At 35.8% G+C, this 20,714-nt stretch overlaps 1 protein-coding gene across 2 annotated transcripts in view; it reads right to left on the reverse strand.

The window, feature by feature from the left end:
* EAF2 (ELL associated factor 2) overlaps positions 1-20,714 on the reverse strand; it is a 62,035-nt gene that overhangs the window by 4,727 nt on the left and 36,594 nt on the right. Inside the window, exons 5-6 of one of the 2 annotated variants that reach the window (XM_032150048.2) lie at positions 8,911-9,162; positions 8,058-8,710 (exon numbers count right to left, since the gene is read on the reverse strand). In XM_032150048.2, the coding sequence (XP_032005939.1) occupies positions 8,655-8,710; positions 8,911-9,162 (308 nt within the window). In that variant the 3' untranslated portion in view covers positions 8,058-8,654. Of the gene's footprint in view, positions 1-8,057; positions 8,711-8,910; positions 9,163-20,714 lie in introns of those variants that run through there. The other variant, XM_032150046.2, reaches the window with a different exon arrangement.

Below are 20,714 nucleotides of genomic sequence, written 5' to 3' on the forward strand. Positions count from 1 at the left end.
GCTCACACCTGCAATCACAGCACTGTGGGAGACTGAGGCGGGTGGATTGCCTGAGCTCAGGAGTTCGAGACCAGCCTGGGCAACACGATGAAACCCTATCTCTACTAAAATACAAAAAAATTAGCCGGGTGTGGCAGCATGCGCCTGTAGTCCCAGCTACTTGGGAGGCTGAAGCAGAAGAATTGCTTGAACCCGGGAGGCAGAGGTTGCAGTGAGCTGAGATTGTGCCACTGGACTCCAGCCTGGGCGACAGAGTAAGACTATGTCTCCAAAAAAAAAAAATAATAATAATAATAATAATTTTTAAAAACTAACAAATTGGAAAACCTAATGATAATTGATAAATTTGTGGACATATACCACCTACCAAGATTGAACCAAGAAAAAATAGAAAACCTGAACAGGTCAAGTACAAGTAATAAGACTGAATCAGTAACAAAAAGTCTCCCATCAAAAAAAATTTCAGGACCTGATGGTTTCAATACTGAATTCTATCAAACATTTAAAGAATAAATGCCAATTCTTCTCAAATTCTTCCAGAAAACTGAAGAGGTGAGAATTCTTCCAAACTCATTCTATGAGGCCAGCATTACCCTGATACTGAAACCAGACAAGGACACAACTATAGGTCAATATCTCTGATGCAAATACATGCAAAAATCCTCAACAAATAGTAGCAAACCAAATCCAACAGCACATTAAAAGGATCATTCACCATGATAAGTCGGATTTATCCCAGAGATGTAAGAATGGTTCAACATACCCAAATCAATAAATGTGAAACATCACACCAACAGAATGAAGGACAAAAACCATATGATTATCTCAATAGATGCGGAAAAAGCATTTGATAAAATTCAACATCCCTTTATGATAAAAAAAAAACCCCAACAAACTAGATCTAGGAGTGTACCTCAACATAATAAAGGCCATATAAGAGAAACCAACAGTTAACATTATACTAAATGGGGAAAAGCCGAAAGCTTTTCTTCTAGGAGCTGGAACAATATAAGGATGCTCACTCTCACCATTCTTATTAAACACAGCACTGGAAATCCTAGCCAGAGCAAAGAAACAAGAGAGAAAAATAAAGGGCATCCAAATTGCAAAGGAGGAAGTCAAACTGTCCCTGTTTGCAGATGACAAAATCTTGTAAAGAGAAAACCCTAAAAGCTCCACAAAAAACTCAGGATTGATAAACAATTTCAGTAAAGTTGCAAGACACAAAAATCAACATACAAAAATTAGTAGCATTTCTATAAACCAACAAGAAGAAATCAAGAAAGCAATCTCATTTACAATAGCTACACACACACACACACACACACACACACACACACACACACACACCAAATACTAAGGTCCAGGACAGTGGCTCATGACTGTATTCTCAGCGCTTTAGAAGGCCAAGGCAGGAGGACTGCCTGGGGCCAGGAGTTCAAGGCCAGCTTGCGCAACACAGTGAGACCCAGTCTCTATTAAAAAAAAAAAAAAATTAGCTGGCATGGTGGTGCACACCTGTAGTCCTAGCAACTTGGGAGCCTGAGGAGGGAAGATCACCTGAGCCCAGGAGTTCAAGGCTGCAGTGAGCTGTAATCATGCCATTACATTTCAGCCTGGGCAACAGAGCAAGACCCTGTCTTTAATTAAAAAACAAAACAAAACAAAACAACAACAACAACAACAAACCGAGGAATAAATTTAACCAAGAAGGTGAAAGAGCTTCACAAGGAAGCCTATAAAACACTGATGAAAGAAATGGAAGTGGTCACAAAAAATGGAAAGACATGCCATGTTCATAGATTGAAAGAATTATAATGTGAAAATAACAATACTACCAAAAGCAATCTACAGATCCAATGCAATACCTATCAAAATACCAAAAACATTCTTCACAGATACAAAAAAAAATCAAAAGCTTCATATAGAACCACAGATGATGCCAAACAGCCAAGGCAACCCTGAACAAAAAGAACAAAGCTGGAGGCACCACACTACCTAAGAAAACAGCATGGTATTGGCATAAAAATAGACACATAGACCAACGGAACAGAATAGAGAACCCAGAAATAAATCCACATATTTATAGTCAACTGAATTTTCACAAAGTCACCATGAACATTCTGTGGGGGAAAGGACAGTCTCTTCAATAAATGGTGCTAAGAAAATTGGTTATCCTTAAAAAAAAAAAAAAAGAAAGAAAGAAAAGAAAAGAAAAAAGGAACTAGACCCCCATTTCTCACTATAAACAAAAATAAAATCAAAATGGATTAAAGACTCAATTCTAAGACCTGAAACTGTGAAACTACTAGAAGAAAACATTGGGGAAACATTCTCAGAGATTCATCTGGGCCACGATTTTTTTGTATGTAAGACCTAAAAACACTGACAACAAAAGTAAAAGTAGACAAATGGGATCACATCAAACTAAAAAGCTTCTGCACAGCAAAAGAAACAATCAATGGAGTAAAGAGACAGTCTACAGAATGGGAGAAAATATTTGCAAAGTATCCATCCAACAAGGGATTAAAAACCAGAATATATAGAAATTCAAAAACTCAATGGCCAAAGAACCCCCATATAATACCAATTAAAAATGCGCAAATAATCTGAATAGATTTTTCTCAAAAGAAGACATTTAAAATCAATAATTTTAAAAAACGTCCACAGGCATATGAAAAAATGCTCATCATCACTAATAATTAGGGAAATGCATATCAAAAACATAATGAGACATCATCTCACCCCAGTCAAAATGGCTATTATTGAAAAGACGAAAAATAACATGCTGACAAGGACACAAAGGGAATGCTTGTGGGAATGTAAATTAGTACAGGCACTATGGAGAATAGTATGGAGGTTCCTCAAAAAACTGTATAGATCTACTATATGCTCCAGCAATCTAACTGCTAGGTATATATCCAAAAGAAAGGAACTCAGTATATCAAATTGATATCTGCACGCCCATGTTTATTGCAGCATTATTCACAAGAGCCAATATATGGAATCAACCTAAGTGTCCATTAATGGATGAATAAATAATTAATATACATAGAATACTATTCAGACATAAAAAGGAATGGAATCTTGTCATTGGCAGCAATGTGAATGGAACTGGAAGTCATTATGTTAAGTGAAATAAGCCAGGCACAGAAAGAAAAATATCATATGGTTTCACTCACATGTGAGAGTTAAGAAAGTCTATCTCATGGAGATAGAGAGTAGAATGATGGTTACCAGAGGCTCGGAAAGGTGAAGACAGGGATAAACAGAGGTTGGTTAGTGGGTACGAAAATACAGTTAAATAAATTTAATAAGTTCTAGTGTTCAATAGCAAAGTAGGATGACTATAGTTAACAACAATTTATTGTATATTTCAAAATAGCTAAAAGAGAAGATTTGAAATGTTCTTAACCCCCCAAAAAGGACAAATGTTTGAGGTAATGTATATCCTAATTATCCAGATTTGATCACTACACATTGTATGCTGGTATCAAAATATCACGTGTAAGTCATAAATATGTATATTGTATATCAATAATTTTTAAAAATATAGTTATAATTTTAACTTAATTTTCTTCCTTAATATTGTCTATTTGTGATTTTTCTATTTTTCTTCTCAGCCCTTGTTAAAGATTGGTCTATTCTATTGGTCTATTTTGTTAGTTTTCAAAGAAACAAATTTTTAGTTTTGTTGATTTTCTAATGTTTCCTCATTATCTATTACATTAACTTCTATTCGTCTATATTATTTTCTTTCTCTGCTTTAAGATGTTATTGTTCTTCTAGTACCTCAAAGTGAACCTTTCACTCATTTATCTTCAATTTTTTTAAATAACATTTGAGGTTATAAATTTCCCTATAATGAGCTGGACACAGTGGCATATACCTGCAGTACTAGGTACTGAGGAAGCTGAGGCAGGAGAATCACTTGAGCCCATGAGTTCGAGGCTGTAGTGCACCATGTTTGCACCGGTGAATGGCCACTACACTCCAGCCTGAGCAACAAAGCGAGACTCCATCTCTAAAACAAAGTTAATCAATTAATTAATTAATTAAATTTCCTATTATCCTTTAAAACATTTCCTTGGAAGTACCAAAACTGCTGTGATATTTTATTTATTATTTATTATTTTTTATCTTCATAACAATATTTAATTTTTTAATATTGTTCAATTATAAATATTTTGTAATTTCATTGTAGTTGCCTTTTAACATGTAAGTTATTTGGCATGTGCTTTGAAATTAAGATGTAAACTTATTTTAAATTAATTTTTATTTATTTATATTTTCATCATATAATCATAGTATGTTCATTAAAAAATGAATTCTTTGAAATCTGTTATTGCCTTTGTCCTAGTAAGAGGTAAATTTCTGTAAATGTTTCATATGTACCTTAAATATGACCACTCGCTTTGCATTTTTGGATTGTAGGATTCTACGTATTCACTATTAGAACAGGTATGTCTATTATGTATTTACAGATTTCATACCCTTACTAAATTTTTTCTGCTTGATTACATATTCATAAAATCTCCCACTAAAATAGACTTGTCAATTTCTCCTACTTCTGTTATGTTTTATACACACACATACACACACACACACACGCACACACACACATACATAGTGAAGATATGTTATTACATGCATACAAATTCAGAATTGTTTATCTTCCAGGTGAACTAAACCTTTTCTCATAATTTACCAAGCCCCTTTACCTCTAGGAGTACATTTTGCCTTAAAGTCTATTATTTCTGATATTGATGATCCAGATTTTTGTTATAATTACTACTTAGCTAGCATCTTTTTTTCTCTCTCTTTATTTTCCATATGGTTTTTAGACAATTTGGTATAATCAGCATATGGTGTTTTAAAAAAAATCTAATCTGATAATCTGTTTCTTATTAGGTGGATATAATGCTTTGCTTTTGTTATTACTGATATATTGAGATTTATTTCTACTTTGTATTTTCTGTTTTGGGTTGATCAATCACTTTCTTTCACTTCTCCTTCTCTGCTTTCTACTAGATAAAGTTTTCTATGTTCCCTGGTTTTCCCACTGATGATGTGGAATCTATAGATTGTATCTGTTAATTAAATGGTACCCTTAACATTTTAGGATACCTAACTAGCTACAAATTTATCTAATAAAGTCAAATTCAGTGTTTCTATCCTCCTAACATGACATGGATCTTAGCATACTTAAACTACTCTCTCAGCAACTATTGTCTAGAGTTTTAGCTTTAATCTTCAAAAAAAATTTTCCAAATGTACAAACATCTAAAACAGACTGGTTATCTTTATAGTCAAAGGTTAATCAAATTTCCTGACATTTCATCTATTTTTTTGTTCACTACTGTTTCTCATATTCCACACTTTCCTTCTGTTTTCACTTTTCTTTCTGCTGAAATATATATATATATATAACATATATATGTCTGTTAATAATACATTTGATAAATTCTACAGACAATAAGCTGTTTTCGTGTGCCTGAAAATTATTTTACTCTTGAATGACATTGTGTTTGGGTATAAAATTCTAGCTAGAATTATTTTCCTTCAACACTTGAAAGATATTTCCCCCACTATCTTTTGGCTTACCTATCTAGCTAAGAATGTCTGCTGTCAGCCTATTCTTCTTTTGTAGTTTGTCTTCTCTGTAGTTTTTAAGGTTATTTCATTCTTGATGTTCTGTAGTTTCACTACCATGTTTTGAGGTCTAGATTTATTTTTATTTATCTTGCTTATTAGCTGAAGTAAAAATTCTGGAAAATTCTCAGGATTAAGTTTTTATACTATCTCCTCCATTCTTTCTTGGACTTCCTATTGTGTAATGTTTAGTCTTCTCAATCTTTTCTGTCTCTAAGCTGGTCTCCCATTTTATTTTTCTGTCTCCCTTGTATTGTGTTCTGGGATAGTTCCTCAATATTATCTTCTATTTCACTAATTTATTCATCAACTGTATCCAGTCTACAGTTTTTCTCATTTATTGGTTTTTTAAAAATGTCAATGACCAGTCTAATTTATTCTTTTTTATAATCTGTTAGATTTGTTTCATTTCTTCCCGGCTTTGTTTTATAATTCTTTTAAAAGCTGTATCTTCATTTATCTCTTCGAATGTTTTTAGCGTATTTATTTAAATGTCTTTGTCTTAATTGCTCTGTAAAAAGATTTTCATTTGGAAAGAATCCCTGCTCTAACTGTTAATTTTATTGGCTAACTTTCTTAGCATTAGACTTTTTTCTTCTGTTTTAGAATTATGTTTGTTCATTTTGAGTGGAAAATTTCTGTTTTTCTCTATCCTCACACCACTCTGACAGGGTTTTGTAGTTCCTTCCACCTAGTCCTCTGAGCTCCATTACCAGAAACAGGTTTCATAATCACATTTGGAGATTGTTATCCTCTGGGTATATTGGAGATATGCTAGATCCCTTCAAGGAGTCAATGGATATCAAGGTTCTACAGACCCTATGCCCACACCTTCTAAAACACAGTAGCCTCAGTCAATATGTAAATGTCTATTTCTTCCAATCTCTTTTATTAATTGGCTATTTCTTCCAGTCTCCTTTTATTATTTATCCCCACCTCTATCAACCCTCTCTCCCTTTCCCCACTACCCCTTAACAACACGCATTCTCTAGCTTCAAATAGAAAGTATGACAGGTTCACTGAATCAGAAGTTTTAATAGTTTAAAAGTTCTGATTATATTATTATACCTTTCCCTGAAAGTTCTGATTATTTCCCTAAAAGTTTCCCTAAAAGTTCTCATTATATTATTATACCTTTCCCTGAAAGTACCAAGATCCTTACCAATATCACCTTCTTTTGAACTCAGATCCAATGGCTTCAGCTCCACTAAGCCCACTGTTTTGTGTTTATAGTCCAGTTCTTCTCTTTGGAGATGTTATCTTATATTTGATTCTGGCCATGTCTGGGTTTTACCTTTTAATACTTTATCCATTGTTCCTATTTGTTTGGCACAGAAGGGGTTTTAAAAACATAAATTCACTATGCCATGTTTTACTAAAGAACTACTCTAGATTTAAAAAGAAATTCTAAAATATAAAATATCCTGAACCCCTTCAAAGTTCTGCAAGGCAATGTGACCTCCACTTTCAATGAGGAAACTGAAGTTACAAGAATTAAGTTTAGTGTTATTAGTTACACAGCTAATAAGTGATAAGGAAGTCAGGAATATAATACAGATATGCTGATTCCTAGACATGTGCTCAATTCACTATAGAACTTACTAATTTCTGGAAAATTTTTCCTAGCTTTTACTCAGATTCTCATTTAGTACAACCAAGCTGAATTTTCTCCATGTTCTCTTGGCCATTCAAAAAATCAGATATTCCAATATTACTTCCCAAGTCAAGAATAACACTAAATAACTGGAAATTCAAAATATCTTCACTGGTCCCTAATTAACTCATAGTTTTACCAATTCTCTGCCTCTCAGTCTTGGCTTCTCCCTTCTTTAGTTCTACTATTAGGCTAAAGCTAGTCAGTCTTTCCTAACTGCTTACTTTTTTCATTATTAATAAACATAGTGAGATTAATTTTAAATATACAGAAAATTCCATTCTCCCCAGGTAATACCAACCTGCATGCCTTTATTAAAAAGTATTTGCTAAGCATCTATTATGTGTCAAGTACCATGTGCTAAGTGCTAGAATTCAATGATAAGCAAAAACAAACAAAGTCCTTGTTCTCATGGAACATTATACTCTAGAGAAAGAGAGCAAATCACACAAATTAATGTAAATTTACAACTGTCAAACAATTGATATAAAGAAGACATATCTGATATTCTAAAGGTCTATAAAAGATAGGAGCTTGTCAGAAAGGTGAAGAAGACTTCCTAGAGGAAGTAACTTTGAACTATAACCTAAAGGAGAAAAAATTACATGAAAAGAAAAATGGACTGAATGGACAGCATGTATAAGACTCCTGATGTGAGTGAAGTATTTGAATATAGTGGCAAAAAGAAAGCACATGTTGTTAGAGAAGAAAAACCAAGACCATTATGTTAAGGTGTTTTGCCTCTATATTAAAAGAAATTACAAGCTATTAAAAAGTATAAAGCAGAAGAGATGACAAATCGTATTTGAATTGTGAAAAAATCAATATGGCTACAATGTACATAATGGATCAAAAATGGGCTTGGCTACATAAAGGGGTGAACCAGTTAGGTCACTGTAGTAGACAAGGCAAGAAATAATAGGTTGAACTACTGTGATAGTGGCAGAGATGCAGAGAAGCAGATGACTGAGAAATATAGAGGAGGCAAAACAAATAGGACTTGATGAAGGAGTGGCTACACTGTAAAGAGGGCCTCAGCCATCGAAAATAATTAGACTTATGATTTGCAAAATTAGATGTATGCTACCTTCACTAAGAAGTAACACAGTGAGCCAAAGATTGATTATGAGTTGGTTTTGGACAAAGTAAATTTGAAGGCGATGACATGATGGGAGACGAAGTTAAACATGTGTCTAAAGCCTAGAGGTTTGAATCAGAGATATAAATTTGCAAGTTACCTACATACAAGTATTGACTGCAACAGAAATATGGAGGACATTATTTAGGGAGAAATTGTAGAATGAAAAGAAAAAAAGAACGCAAAAGTAAGCCTTGCAAAACTCCAACTTTAATGACTGAGCAGAGGATCATATAAACTTGAAAAGGAGTGAGAGGAAAGATTATCTAGAGAGATGGGAGAAAAACCAAGAAGGCATTATGTCACAGATTCAAAAGAAAACCATAATTCAATAAAAATGTAATTGTTAACAGTATCAAATGCATAAAATAGAAATCTTTTTCTTTATCCAAATTTTAGGTCACAATCAATATGGCTCCACTATAAATTCTTACTTTTCCAATTGCCTGTGTTTATGTATACTTACTTAAAGTATTCATCAGAAGGCCACTGTTGTCTCGAAATCTGTTATGACTGGCATCCATATCAGGAATCCTGTACTGTGTCATAGTAGGATGTCCTGAGACATAATTCCCTGTATCAGAAGTAGAGGATTTGCAATCTTCATTTTCTGAGTCACTAGAACTATCCTCACTACTTGAAGATGATGAACTTTTGGAATCTGATGAACTATCACAACTACTCATCTGGTCCATTAGACTAGCTTCTGCCTTCAGTTCTGAAAATAAGACAGAAATGAATAGATAGGTTAAATAAAAAATGCTAAATAAATATAATAAAAATTGAACGTATTAGTTTTTAAGAAACTGTTGAAACTAAAATCAAACATACATTTACAGTACTTAAAGCATTTTATTAAAAAACAAAACTCTTCTACCATCAAGCCATACTTCAATGATTGGATTACAGATACTAAAAGGGATAGACAAGGTCTAAATCTAAACTCCACATTTATTTAAACCATTGTACTTAAATATACAGGTAACTCAAATATAAAGTAAATACTGTGAAAAACTATAAAAATTAAAATCTATTTTGGCAGGAACTGTCTTCTGATTATTTTTTATTCCTTTAAATACATATAATATAATGTGATAATGTAACAGATGAACTTCATTCTTTTCCTGGTTTTCCTAGAGAACATTTTGATGAAGCATCTATAGGTTTCCCCCCTGCTCCCTTAATAGGAATTTAAAATATTCTAAGTATTTTTGGAAAGCCAGTTCCCATTATAACTTTGGCTATAAATATTTCTGTAGATAAAAATAATAATAATGATGTCTTCTTTTGTTTAGCATTTTTCAAGTTCTAGACACACAAAAAAATTATAGTTGGGAAGGTCTTCAGCTACCATTTAGAACAACTTCATAATTTTATAAACGAGGGAATGAAGATCCAGAAATGTCAAAAGTTGTCAGTTATTTATGAGTGGAGGCAAATCTACTGACTTTCAAGTCAATATTTTCCTATGTGATACAAATGTCAAATAGTTGAACAAAATTTTTTAAACCAAAAAATTCTAAGTGAATAACATACTCAGTTAACACATTGACATTTGATAACATCTTAGTACACTGCTACATTAAGTTAACTGGTCATTTTTAGCCCACTTCCTCATTCTCCCTATTATAAACGCACTGGCTTTCTATTATTCGACCACATTAAATCCATTTCCGGGCATTAGATCCAAAGAACATTAAATCCATGTTCTTTGTACTAGCTGTTTCCTCTGTCTGATATATTCTTCACCCAGATCTTTTGTTTGTTTGTTGGTTTGTTTAATACATAATTTCCATAAAGTAAAATGTACAGCTAGATAAATTTTAGCATGTATAAAACCTGTATATCTACCACTGAGATCAAGATATAGAATACTTCCATCCCCATGACTATTCTCCTATGCTCTTTTCCAGTCACTAATCACCATTTTGACTTTTATTACCAAAGATTTTTGTCTATTCTTGAACTTCATACAAATAGATTCACGCAGCATGTACTTTTTGGTCTATCTTCTTTCAACATAATGTTTTTATATTTACTCATGTTACTGAATTAATCTGTAGCTTATTCTTCTCTACTGCTATGATATATTATATTACAAAAATATACCACAAGTTAGTTACCCATTTTCTATTTATGGATATTTGGGTTGTTTTCAATTTTGTATATTATTAATAAAGTTGTTATGAAAATTCCTTTACAAGTCTTTTTGAACTTATATACACATTTCTCTTAGGTAGAAAGACAGAAATTGCCAAGTCACAATAGGCATAGGTTTAATTTCATTAAAAACTCCCAGTTTTCAAACTGATTTTACACTCCAACCAGCAAGGTATGAGTCACAGATGCTTCATATCTTCCCTCACTAGGGCACAAACACACTTGGTATAGTGAGTCTGATGGGTGTACAATGGTATCTTCTTGTAGTTTTAATTTTCATTTCTTTGATGTGATAATATGAAGCAGTGTTTTTTATATGCTTACTGGCCATTTGAATATCTTTTTTGAAAAGCCTGTTCAAATCTTTTGTCCATTTTTATATTTGTTTGTCTTTTTCTTACTGATTTGTAAGAGTTCTTTATAGCTAATTCTCCTGGCTATGAGCCCTTTGTCACACTTTTGGCATTTGTGAATATTTCTTCCAGGTTACCCCAAGTCTGTAGCTAGGCTTTTCATTTCATTAATGGTGTCTCTTGAGAAGATTCTAGATCTCTGAAAGGCTGGCTCCTTGAATCGGTTTAAGCGTAACCTTCTCAAAAGTTTCCTTCCTCTCCATTCTCCAACCCCCATTACTTAGTTTAATTCTCTTCAAGACACTTATTTCTGAAATTCATTTGGATACTTATTTGTTTACTGCTTGTATCTTCCCTACTCTCTCACCCTCATCCATACTCCTAAATATAATGTGAGAATAGGAATGTTGTCTTGTTCATGTTGTATAATTATTGTTATACAATGTTGGATTCAATTTGCTAATATTTCATTGATAATTTTTGAGTTTAAGTTCATAAGAGATATTGGTTCATAGTTTTCCTTTTCTTGTACTTTATCTGGTTTGGGTATTGGGGGTAATACTGGCCTCATAAATGAGCTTAGAAATATTCCTTCCTTTTCCTTTTTCCAGAAGAGATTGTGTAATGTCGGTGTTAATTCTCTTTAAATGTTTGGCAGACTTCTTGGTCTGGCTATTTTTAGGGGGGTGTTTTTTAATTACTAATTTAATATTGATAGAACTATTCAATTTGCTTACTTCACCTTAGTTGAGTTTTGGCAGTTTTTAGCTTTTGAGGAACTAGTCCATTTCCTCTAAACTGTCAAATTTATGAGCACAAAGCTATAATATTTCTTTTCTTTTCTTTTTAGATAGGGTCTTGCTCTGTCACCCAGGCTGGAGTGCAGTGGCACAATTATGGCTCACTGCAGCCTCAACCTCTTGGGCTCAAGCAATCCACTCACCTCAGCCTCCTGAGTAGCTGGGACTACTCAGGTGCACATCACCACACCTGACTGCCTGACTAATCTAAAAAAAAATTTTTTTTGTAGAGACTCTCTATTGCCTAGGCTGGTCTGAAACTCCTGGGCTCAAGCAATCCTCTTGCCTTGGCCTCTGAAAGTGTTGGGATTACAGGCGTGAACCACCACACCCAGCCTACCATTTCTTTATAATACTTTTAATGGCCACTGGATCTGTAGTAAATCCATTACTTTCCTGATTATAGATGGAAGTTGTACTTTACAATTCCTGATATTAGTAATTTCTGCCTTCTATCTTTTCATTTTTATCAATCTTACTAGAAGTTTATCAACAGTATTCTCTGATGACTGCCTTTTTGTTTCATTAATTTTCTCTATTGTTTTCAATTTCATTGATATCACTTCTTATTTTCATTATTTGTCTCTTTTTGCTTGCTTTGGGTTTAATCTGCTTTTCTTTTTCTAGTTTCCTAAAAAAGGGACTTAAATTAATTAATATGATAACTTTCCTCACTTCTAATGTAAGCATTTAATGCCATAAATTTCCCTCTCAGAACTTCTTTAGTTACATTACACATATTTTGGCATGCTATGTTTACTTAATACACTTAGCTGCATGTATTTTTAATTTCCTTTGATGATTCTTCTTTAACCCATGGATCTTTTAGAAATGTGTTGTTTAATTTTCAAGTGTTTAGAGATTTATCCTGTTGTCTATTATTGATTTTTAGTTTGAATCCATTATGGTCAGATACATAGTCTGTATGACTTCAGTCTCTATAAATCTATTGAGATTTGTTTTATAGCCCAGGAGATGGTCTGTCTTAGTAAATATTCCATGGGCACTTGAAACAAAATGTGTATTCTGCTGTTGTGTGGCATGTTATATATCTGTCAATTACATCGTGTTGGTTGATCGTGTTACTCAGATTTCCTATATATGTGTTGATTTTCTGTCTAGTAGTTCTATTAGTTGCTGAGAGCAGAGTGTTGAAATACCCAGGCATATTTGTGGATTTGCAGATTTCTCTTTTCAGTTCTATCAGTTTGTGCTTCATATTTTTCTCAGTTCAGTTCAGTTGTTACATGTATACACATTTATGTCTGCCTGGTAAATTAATACTTTATTCATTATTAATGTATCTCTTTGTAGTAATTTATTTTGCTCTTTTTTTTTTCTTTTGAGATGGAGTCTCACTCTGTCACCCAAGCTGCAGGGTAGTGGCGTGATCTCAGCTCACTGCAACCTCTGCCTCCCAAGTTCAAGTGTTTCTCCTGCCTCAGCTTCCTGAGTGGCTGGGATTAAGGTGCGTGCCACTGTGCTTGGCTAATTTTTGTATTTTTAGTAGGGATGGGGTTTCACCATGTTGGCCAGGCTGGTCATGAACTCCTGACCTCAAGTGATCTGCCTGCCTCGGCCTCCCAAAATGCTGGGATTACAGGCATGAGCCACTGCGCCCGGCCTATTTTGCTCTTAAGTCATCTTTATCTGATATTAATACAGCCACATGTTTGTGCTTTTTAAAATTAATGTTTAAATGGTATATATTTTCTATACTTTTACTTTCAAGCTACATATTTCATTAATTTCTTATAAACAGCATATAGTTGGGTGTGCTTTTTATATAGTCTGCCAATGTCTGTCTTTTAATTGGCTTATTTAGACGATATATGTTTAAAGTAGTTATTGCTATATGTTAGGGCTTAAGTGTGTCAATTTGTTATTTGTTTTCTGTTTGCTTCCTCTGTATTTCATTTCTCTGTTTCACTTGTCTTGCCTTTCTGTGGGTTACTTGAAACATTTTAGAATGCCATCTCAATTAATTTATAAAGTTTTAAAAGGTGTCATTTTGTTTATTTTTCTTAGTGGTTGGTTTGGGTTTTTCAATATACATACCTGACTTGTCAATGCATTCCCATTCTAAGTAAACCTCATATCCACTTTGAAATATCATTATTTTGGGTATCAGAAGGTATTATCATTTTTGTTTCAGTCATCACATATGATTTAGAAAAGTCATGAGGAAAACCATAATCAATTGTACTTATTGATATATTTGCTCTTTCTGTTGTTTCTCTCTTCCTGATACTCTAAGATTCCTTCATTTAACATTTCTCTTCTGTCTGAATGACTTTATATAGCCAATATTTAAGGATAGTTTCCTAGGAACAAATTCTTTCAGTTTTCCTTTCTGAAGCAGGCTATTTGCCCCTCATTACTGAAGAATCATTTTGGTAGATACAGAATTCACACTTAACATTTTTTTTCTTTCAGCACTTTTATGCCACTCCCTTCTGGGCTCCACGGCTTCAGATGAGAAATTGGATGTTAACCGAATGGTATTCTTTCATAGGTAATATGTTATTTCTTTCTTGCTTTCAACCCTTTTCTCTTTGCCTTTAGTTTTCAGATGTTTAATTATGATGTACCTTGGCATCAATTTCTTTGGGTTTATCCTATTTGGGGTTTGTTCAGGTTTTTACATCTGTGGGTTTATGTCTTCCATAAAACTTGGGAAGTTTTTGCACATATTTCTTTAAATACTCTTTTCACCCTGCTCTCCCTCTTCTTTGAGACTCCAATGACACAAATATTGGATATTTTATCATTCTTCCACAGATTCTTGGGGACATGCTCATCTTGTTTCAGTCAATTTTCTATTTTCAGGTTGAGTGGATTCTATACATCCACAAGTAAACTGATTCTATCCACTCCCTAGCACTGAGCCCATCTAGTGAGTATTTTTGTTGTTATTATATTTGTCAGTTCTATAATTTCCATTTGATTCTTACTTAAAACTTCTATTTCTTTATTGTGATTTCCTATTTTCTATTTTTTAAAATTTGTTTCAAGGGAATGTATAACTGAATCACATTTGTGATAGTTGTTTAAAGATCATTGTCAGATAATTCTAACATTTGATTCATCTTCATGTTGGTATCAGTTGATTGTCTTTTCTCATTCATGTGATTCTCCTGAATCACAAATTATGGTACAACAGGTAATTTTATTTTCTTTTTCTTTTTCTTTTTTTAAGATGGAGTTTTGTTCTGTCGCCCAGGCTGGAGTGCAGTGGCACGATCTTGGCTCACTGCAACCTCCACCTTCTGGGTTCAAGCAATTCTCCTGCCTCAGCCTCCCAAGTAGCTGGAATTATAGGTGTGTGCCACCACACCCAGCTAATTTTTGTATTTTAGTAGAGACAGGGTTTCACCACATTGGCCAGGCTGGTCTCAAACTCCTGACCTCAAGTGATCTGCTCGCCTTGACCTCCCAAAATGCTGGGATTACAGATGTGAGCCACTACACCCAGCCATGACAGATAATTTTCTATTATATCTTGGATATCTTGGTTTTTATGCTAGGGGAGATCTATATCTTATTCAAATTTTTAATTTTAGTAGGCAATCACTCTGTTTAGGTTTAGCATGCATATTCTTGCCTACTGTTGTGGGCTGTGGTTTAAATGACAATCTTGTTTTCAGAGTTTTTACAGTATTGTCTTGGTCTTCTTAACTAAATCTCCAGCAGCTGGGGTTCCCGATGATCCCTGCTGGTGCTACATGAAGGAAAGAAGGGACTTCACCAGGCAAGGAGATGTGGTGCATATAGGTGGGGAAAGGGAGTCTCTTGCCTGGGATAAAGAGTGCTTCCTGAGCCAGGTAATTTTTTGTTGTGATTGGCTCCCCTGCTTGGAGGGGTGGAGGAAAGGAAAGTGCTTCCTAGCAAAGTGTTTGTTGTGGCAGGATTCCCTTTATTGATGCGATCCAGTCTCAAGATGTCTTTAGATGAGAGAGAAGAATCTTAGGTTAATAGGGCAGGAGGGCAGGTCTGGGAGGTAGAGTGGTATAAACAGTCTTCCCAGGCTGAATGCTTATTACAATAGAATTCTACTTGCAGGGACCTTCTGGCCATAGAGTGTCTCTGATGGAGGAAGGGAGCCTCAGGCCAGGTATACAAGGAGAACACTTTGAGGAATGCAGTTACTTACTGTGGTATCATCCTATTTGCTGGTACTCCCAGCCGTGAGTTGTCTCCAGGTAGGGGAGTAGAATTTTAGATCCATCTTATTTCTTTTTAAATTTTTTTTTTTTTTTGTAGAGATGGGGTCTTGCTATCTTAAACTCCTGGCCTCAAACGATCCTCCCACCTCGGCCTCCCAAAGTGCTGGGATTACAGGTGTAAGCCACTGCACCTAGCCTCTATCTTATCTCCCAAACTCAATTCTAGATAGCTCAAAGATGTAAATGTAAAATTTAAGCTACAAAAATATTAGTACAACTGCCAGACATAAACTTGAAAAGTGATTCAACCATTTTAACAGTAGTCAGTGGCACAGTAGGGTCAAGAAAATATTTTATAGAATGCAATCTAAGGAACATGTCATACAAATATCTCAAGGTAAATGAAGTTCCATTCTCATACTAAGTTAGAAATAGAAAGCTTTATGGTTGGAGATCATATTAACTTATCCTCTACACTTTCTTTTCTTTAACTTTTAATTTTTACAATTTTTTAATTGAGTTGAGGTTTCGCCATGTTGCCTAGGCTGTTCTCGAACTCCTGGGCTCAAATGATCCTCCCACCTTGGGCCCCCAAAGTGCTGGAATTATAGGCATGAGCCACTGTGCCTTGCCTCCTCTACAACATTCTTTTCCCTGAGTTATGCTTTGATACAATGCTTTTATTAAGGCCTCTATTAAAAAACTACCACATGGAAGAACTTCTACTTGTACTGTAAAATTACTGTTGAGAATACTATATAAAGTTTAATGCTCCCTAGAAAAAGGTTCCATATGATGAATTCCTTTTAGAATTTAGTAATAGGAAAAAGTCTGATTCTTTGTAACCTATCAGATAATACAACATATGCTGCTTGTGTCTCCCTTATGTCTTGGTGGTTAGAAGCTCAGAGCTAAATTATTATTATTATTTTGAGACAGAGTCTCACTCTGTCACCCAGGCTGGAATGCAGTGGCACAATCACGGCTCACTGCAGGCTTGACCTCCCCATGCTCAAGTGATCATCCCAGCTTAGCCTCTCAAGTAGCTGGGACTACAGGCATACACCACCACACCCAGCTAATTTTGTATTTTTTTGTAGAGATGGGGTTTTACCATGTTGCCCAGGCTGGTCTCAAACTCCTGAGCTCAAGTGATCCATCTGACTTGTCCTCCCAAAGTGTTGGGATTATAGGTGTGCACCACCACACCCAGCAATTTAATGTGTTAATGATTGGGAAATCTGCCTTCTCTTCCCCTTTAATATCTTGATTTTCTGTATCAATATTTTATTGTATTCATGTATATAAAGACATCATAATTCAAATCCATTTGGAAGCAGGCATGATGTAAAAAAAAAATAAAATTCAAGACCTGTTGTATTGCCAAGCGTTCTGGACTTGTCTTTTTTATTGTTTATATAGGAGCTACTAATCGATTAGAGAATGAATACTCTACTGGGCTTAGAAGGGAACACTGAAATCAGACAGCTATGTGAAAATTTTAAGAAGGCAAAGTGTAGAAGCAAATATACTTTAGTGACCAGGGTCTCACTGCAGCCACAATTACTACAACATCGATAACCCACACTGCAGCTAGAAAAAAAATGGAGATTTAAGTTTTCTTACTTAAAAAAGGACTGTATATACTTCCCTAAAAATACCTCCTGAGAAGTAAGCAGCAATTCAGAAAAAGTTGCCTGCTCATTCTGCTTACTATATTTCCTCATTTCCCTATGGAATTGGTGACATCTTAAATATCTACAGTCTGGCCATACATGAAAAATTTTGACAGGAAGATGCTGTGAGGAATTGAATTTGAGTCATCACAATTGCCAAAAAGAAGAAAACTCAAGTTATATATATCTAAAGAGTCATTTTTTTTGCCCTGAATAGTAATTTAAAATGATACAAGGGGAGGTTCCAAGATGGCTGAATAGGAACAGCTCCAGTCTACAGCTCCCACCGTGAGCCACGCAGAAGATGGCTGATTTCTGCATTTCCAACTGAGGTACTGGGTTCATCTCACTGGGGCTTGTTGGACAGTGGGTGCAGCCCACTGAGTGTGAGCTGAAGCAGGGCAGGGCATTGCCTCACCCAGGAAGTGCAAGGGGCCGGGAAATTCCCTTTTGTAGCAAAGGGAAGCTGTGACAGACAGTACCTGGAAAATCGGGACACTCCCACCCCTAATACTGCGCTTTTCCAATGGTCTTAGCAAACGGCACACCAGGTGATTATATCCCGTGCCTGGCTCGGAGGGTCCCATGCCCACAGAGCCTCATTCACTGCTAGCACAGCAGTCTGAGATCAAACTGGAAGGCAGCAGCGAGGCTGAGGGAGAGGCGTCCACCATTGCTGAGACTTGAGTAGGTAAACAAAGCGGCCTGGAAGCTTGAACCAGGTGGAGCCCACTGCAGCTCAAGGAGGCCTGCCTGCATCTGTAGACTCCACCTCTGGGGGCAGGGCATAGCTGAACAAAAGGCAGCAGAAACTTCTGCAGACTTAAACGTCCCTGTCTGACAGCTTTGAAGAGAGTAGTGGTTCTCCCAGCACAGACTTTGAGATCTGAGAATGGACAGACTTCCTCCTCAAGTGGGTCCCTGACCCCCGAGTAGCCTAACTGGGAGACACCTACCAGTAGGGGCCGACTGACACCTCATACAGCCAAGTGCCCCTCTGAGACGAAGCTTCCAGAGGAAGGATCAGGCAGCAACATTTGCCCTTCTGCAATATTTGCTGCTCTGTAGCCTCCGCTGGTGATAACTAGGAAAACAGGGTCTAGAGTGCACCTCCAGCAAACTCCAACAGACATGCAGCTGAGGGTCCTGACTGTTAGAGGGAAAACTAACAAACAGAAAGGACATCCACACCAAAACCCCATCTGTAAATCACCATTATCAAAGACCAAAAGTAGATAAAACCTTTATCTACCTTTTGGGATAAAAGATGGGGAGAAACCAGAGCAGAAAAGCTGAAAATTCCAAAAATCAGAATGCCTCTTCTCCTCCAAAGGAACGCAGCTCCTCGCCAGCAATGGAATAAAGCTGGACAGAGAATGACTTTGACGAGTTGAGAGAAGAAGGCTTCAGACGATCAGTGATAACAAAGTTCTCCAAGCTAAAGGAGGATGTTTGAACCCATCGCAAAGAAGCTAAAAACCTTGAAAAAAGATTAGACAAATGGCTAACTAGAATAAACACCATATAGAGAAGACCTTAAATGACCTGATGGAGCTGAAAACCATGGCACTAGAACTACGTGATGCTTCTACAAGCTTCAGTAGCCAATTAGATCAAGTGGAAGAAAGGGTTTCAGTGACTGAAGATCAAATGAATGAAATGAAGTGAGAAGAGAAGCTTAGAGTAAAAAGAGTAGAAAGAAATGAACAAAGCCTCCAAGAATATGGGACACTGTTAAAAGACCAAATCTACGTTTGATTGGTGTACCTGAAAGTGACAGGGAGAATGGAACCAAGTTGGAAAACACTTTTCAGGATATTATCCAGGAGAATTTCCCCAACCTAGCAAGGCAGGCCAACATTAAAATTCAGGAAATGCAGAGAACACCACAAAGATACTCCTGGAGAAGAGCAACTCCAAGACACATAATTGTCAGATTCACCAACGTTGAAATGAAGGAAAAAAATGTTAAAGGCAGCCAGAGAGAAAGGTCGGGTTACCCACAAAGGGAAGCCCGTCAGACTAACAGCGGATCTCTCGGCAGAAACTCTACAAGCCAGAAGAGTGTAGGGGCCATTATTCAACATTCTCAAAGAAAAGAATCTCTTAAAATTGTAATTATTATTATTTTTTTTAAATTTTATTTTATTATTATATTTAGGTTTTAGGTATTGTTACATATGTATCCATGTGCCATGTTGATTTCCTGCACCCATTAACACGTCATTTAGCATTAGCTATATCTCCTAATGCTGTCCCTCCCCCTCCCCCAACCCCACAACAGTCCCCGGAGTGTGATGTGTCCATGAGTTCTCATTGTTCAATTCCCACCTATGAGTGAGAACATGCGGTGTTTAGTTTTTTGTCCTTGTGATAGTTTACTGAGAATGATGTTTTCCAGTTTCATCCATGTCCCTACAAAGGACATGAACTCATCATTTTTTATGGCTGCATAGTATTCCATAGTGTATATGTGCCACGTTTTCTTAATCCAGTCTATCGTTGTTGGACATTTGGGTTGGTTCCAACTCTTTGCTATTGTGAATAGTGCTGCAATAAACATACGTGTGCATGTGTCTTTATAGCAGCATGATTTATAGTCCTTTGGGTATATACCCAGTAATGGGATGGCTGGGTCAAATGGTATTTCTAGTTCTAGATCCCTGAGCAATCACCACACTGACTTCCACAATGGTTGAACTAGTTTACAGTCCCACCAACAGTGTAAAAGTGTTCCTATTTCTCCACATCCTCTCCAGCACCTGTTGTTTCCTGACTTTTGAATGATGGCCATTCTAACTGGTGTGAGATGGTATCTCACTGTGGTTTTGATTTGCATTTCTCTGATGGCCAGTGATGATGAGCATTTCTTCATGTGTTTTTTGGCTGCATGAATGTCTTCTTTTGAGAAGTGTCTGTTCATGTCCTTTGCCCACTTTTTGATGGGGTTGTTTGTTTTTTTCTTGTAAATTTGTTTGAGTTCGTTGTAGATTCTGGATATTAGCCCTTTGTCAGATGAGTAGGTTGCAAAAATTTTCTCCCATTCTGTAGGTTGCCTGTTCACTCTGATGGTAGTTTCGTTTGCTGTGCAGAAGCTCTTTAGTTTAATTAGATC

The sequence above is a fragment of the Hylobates moloch genome, unplaced genomic scaffold (assembly GCF_009828535.3).
Source record: "Hylobates moloch isolate HMO894 unplaced genomic scaffold, HMol_V3 SCAFFOLD_4, whole genome shotgun sequence".
In the NCBI taxonomy this organism is placed as follows: Eukaryota; Metazoa; Chordata; class Mammalia; order Primates; family Hylobatidae; genus Hylobates; species Hylobates moloch.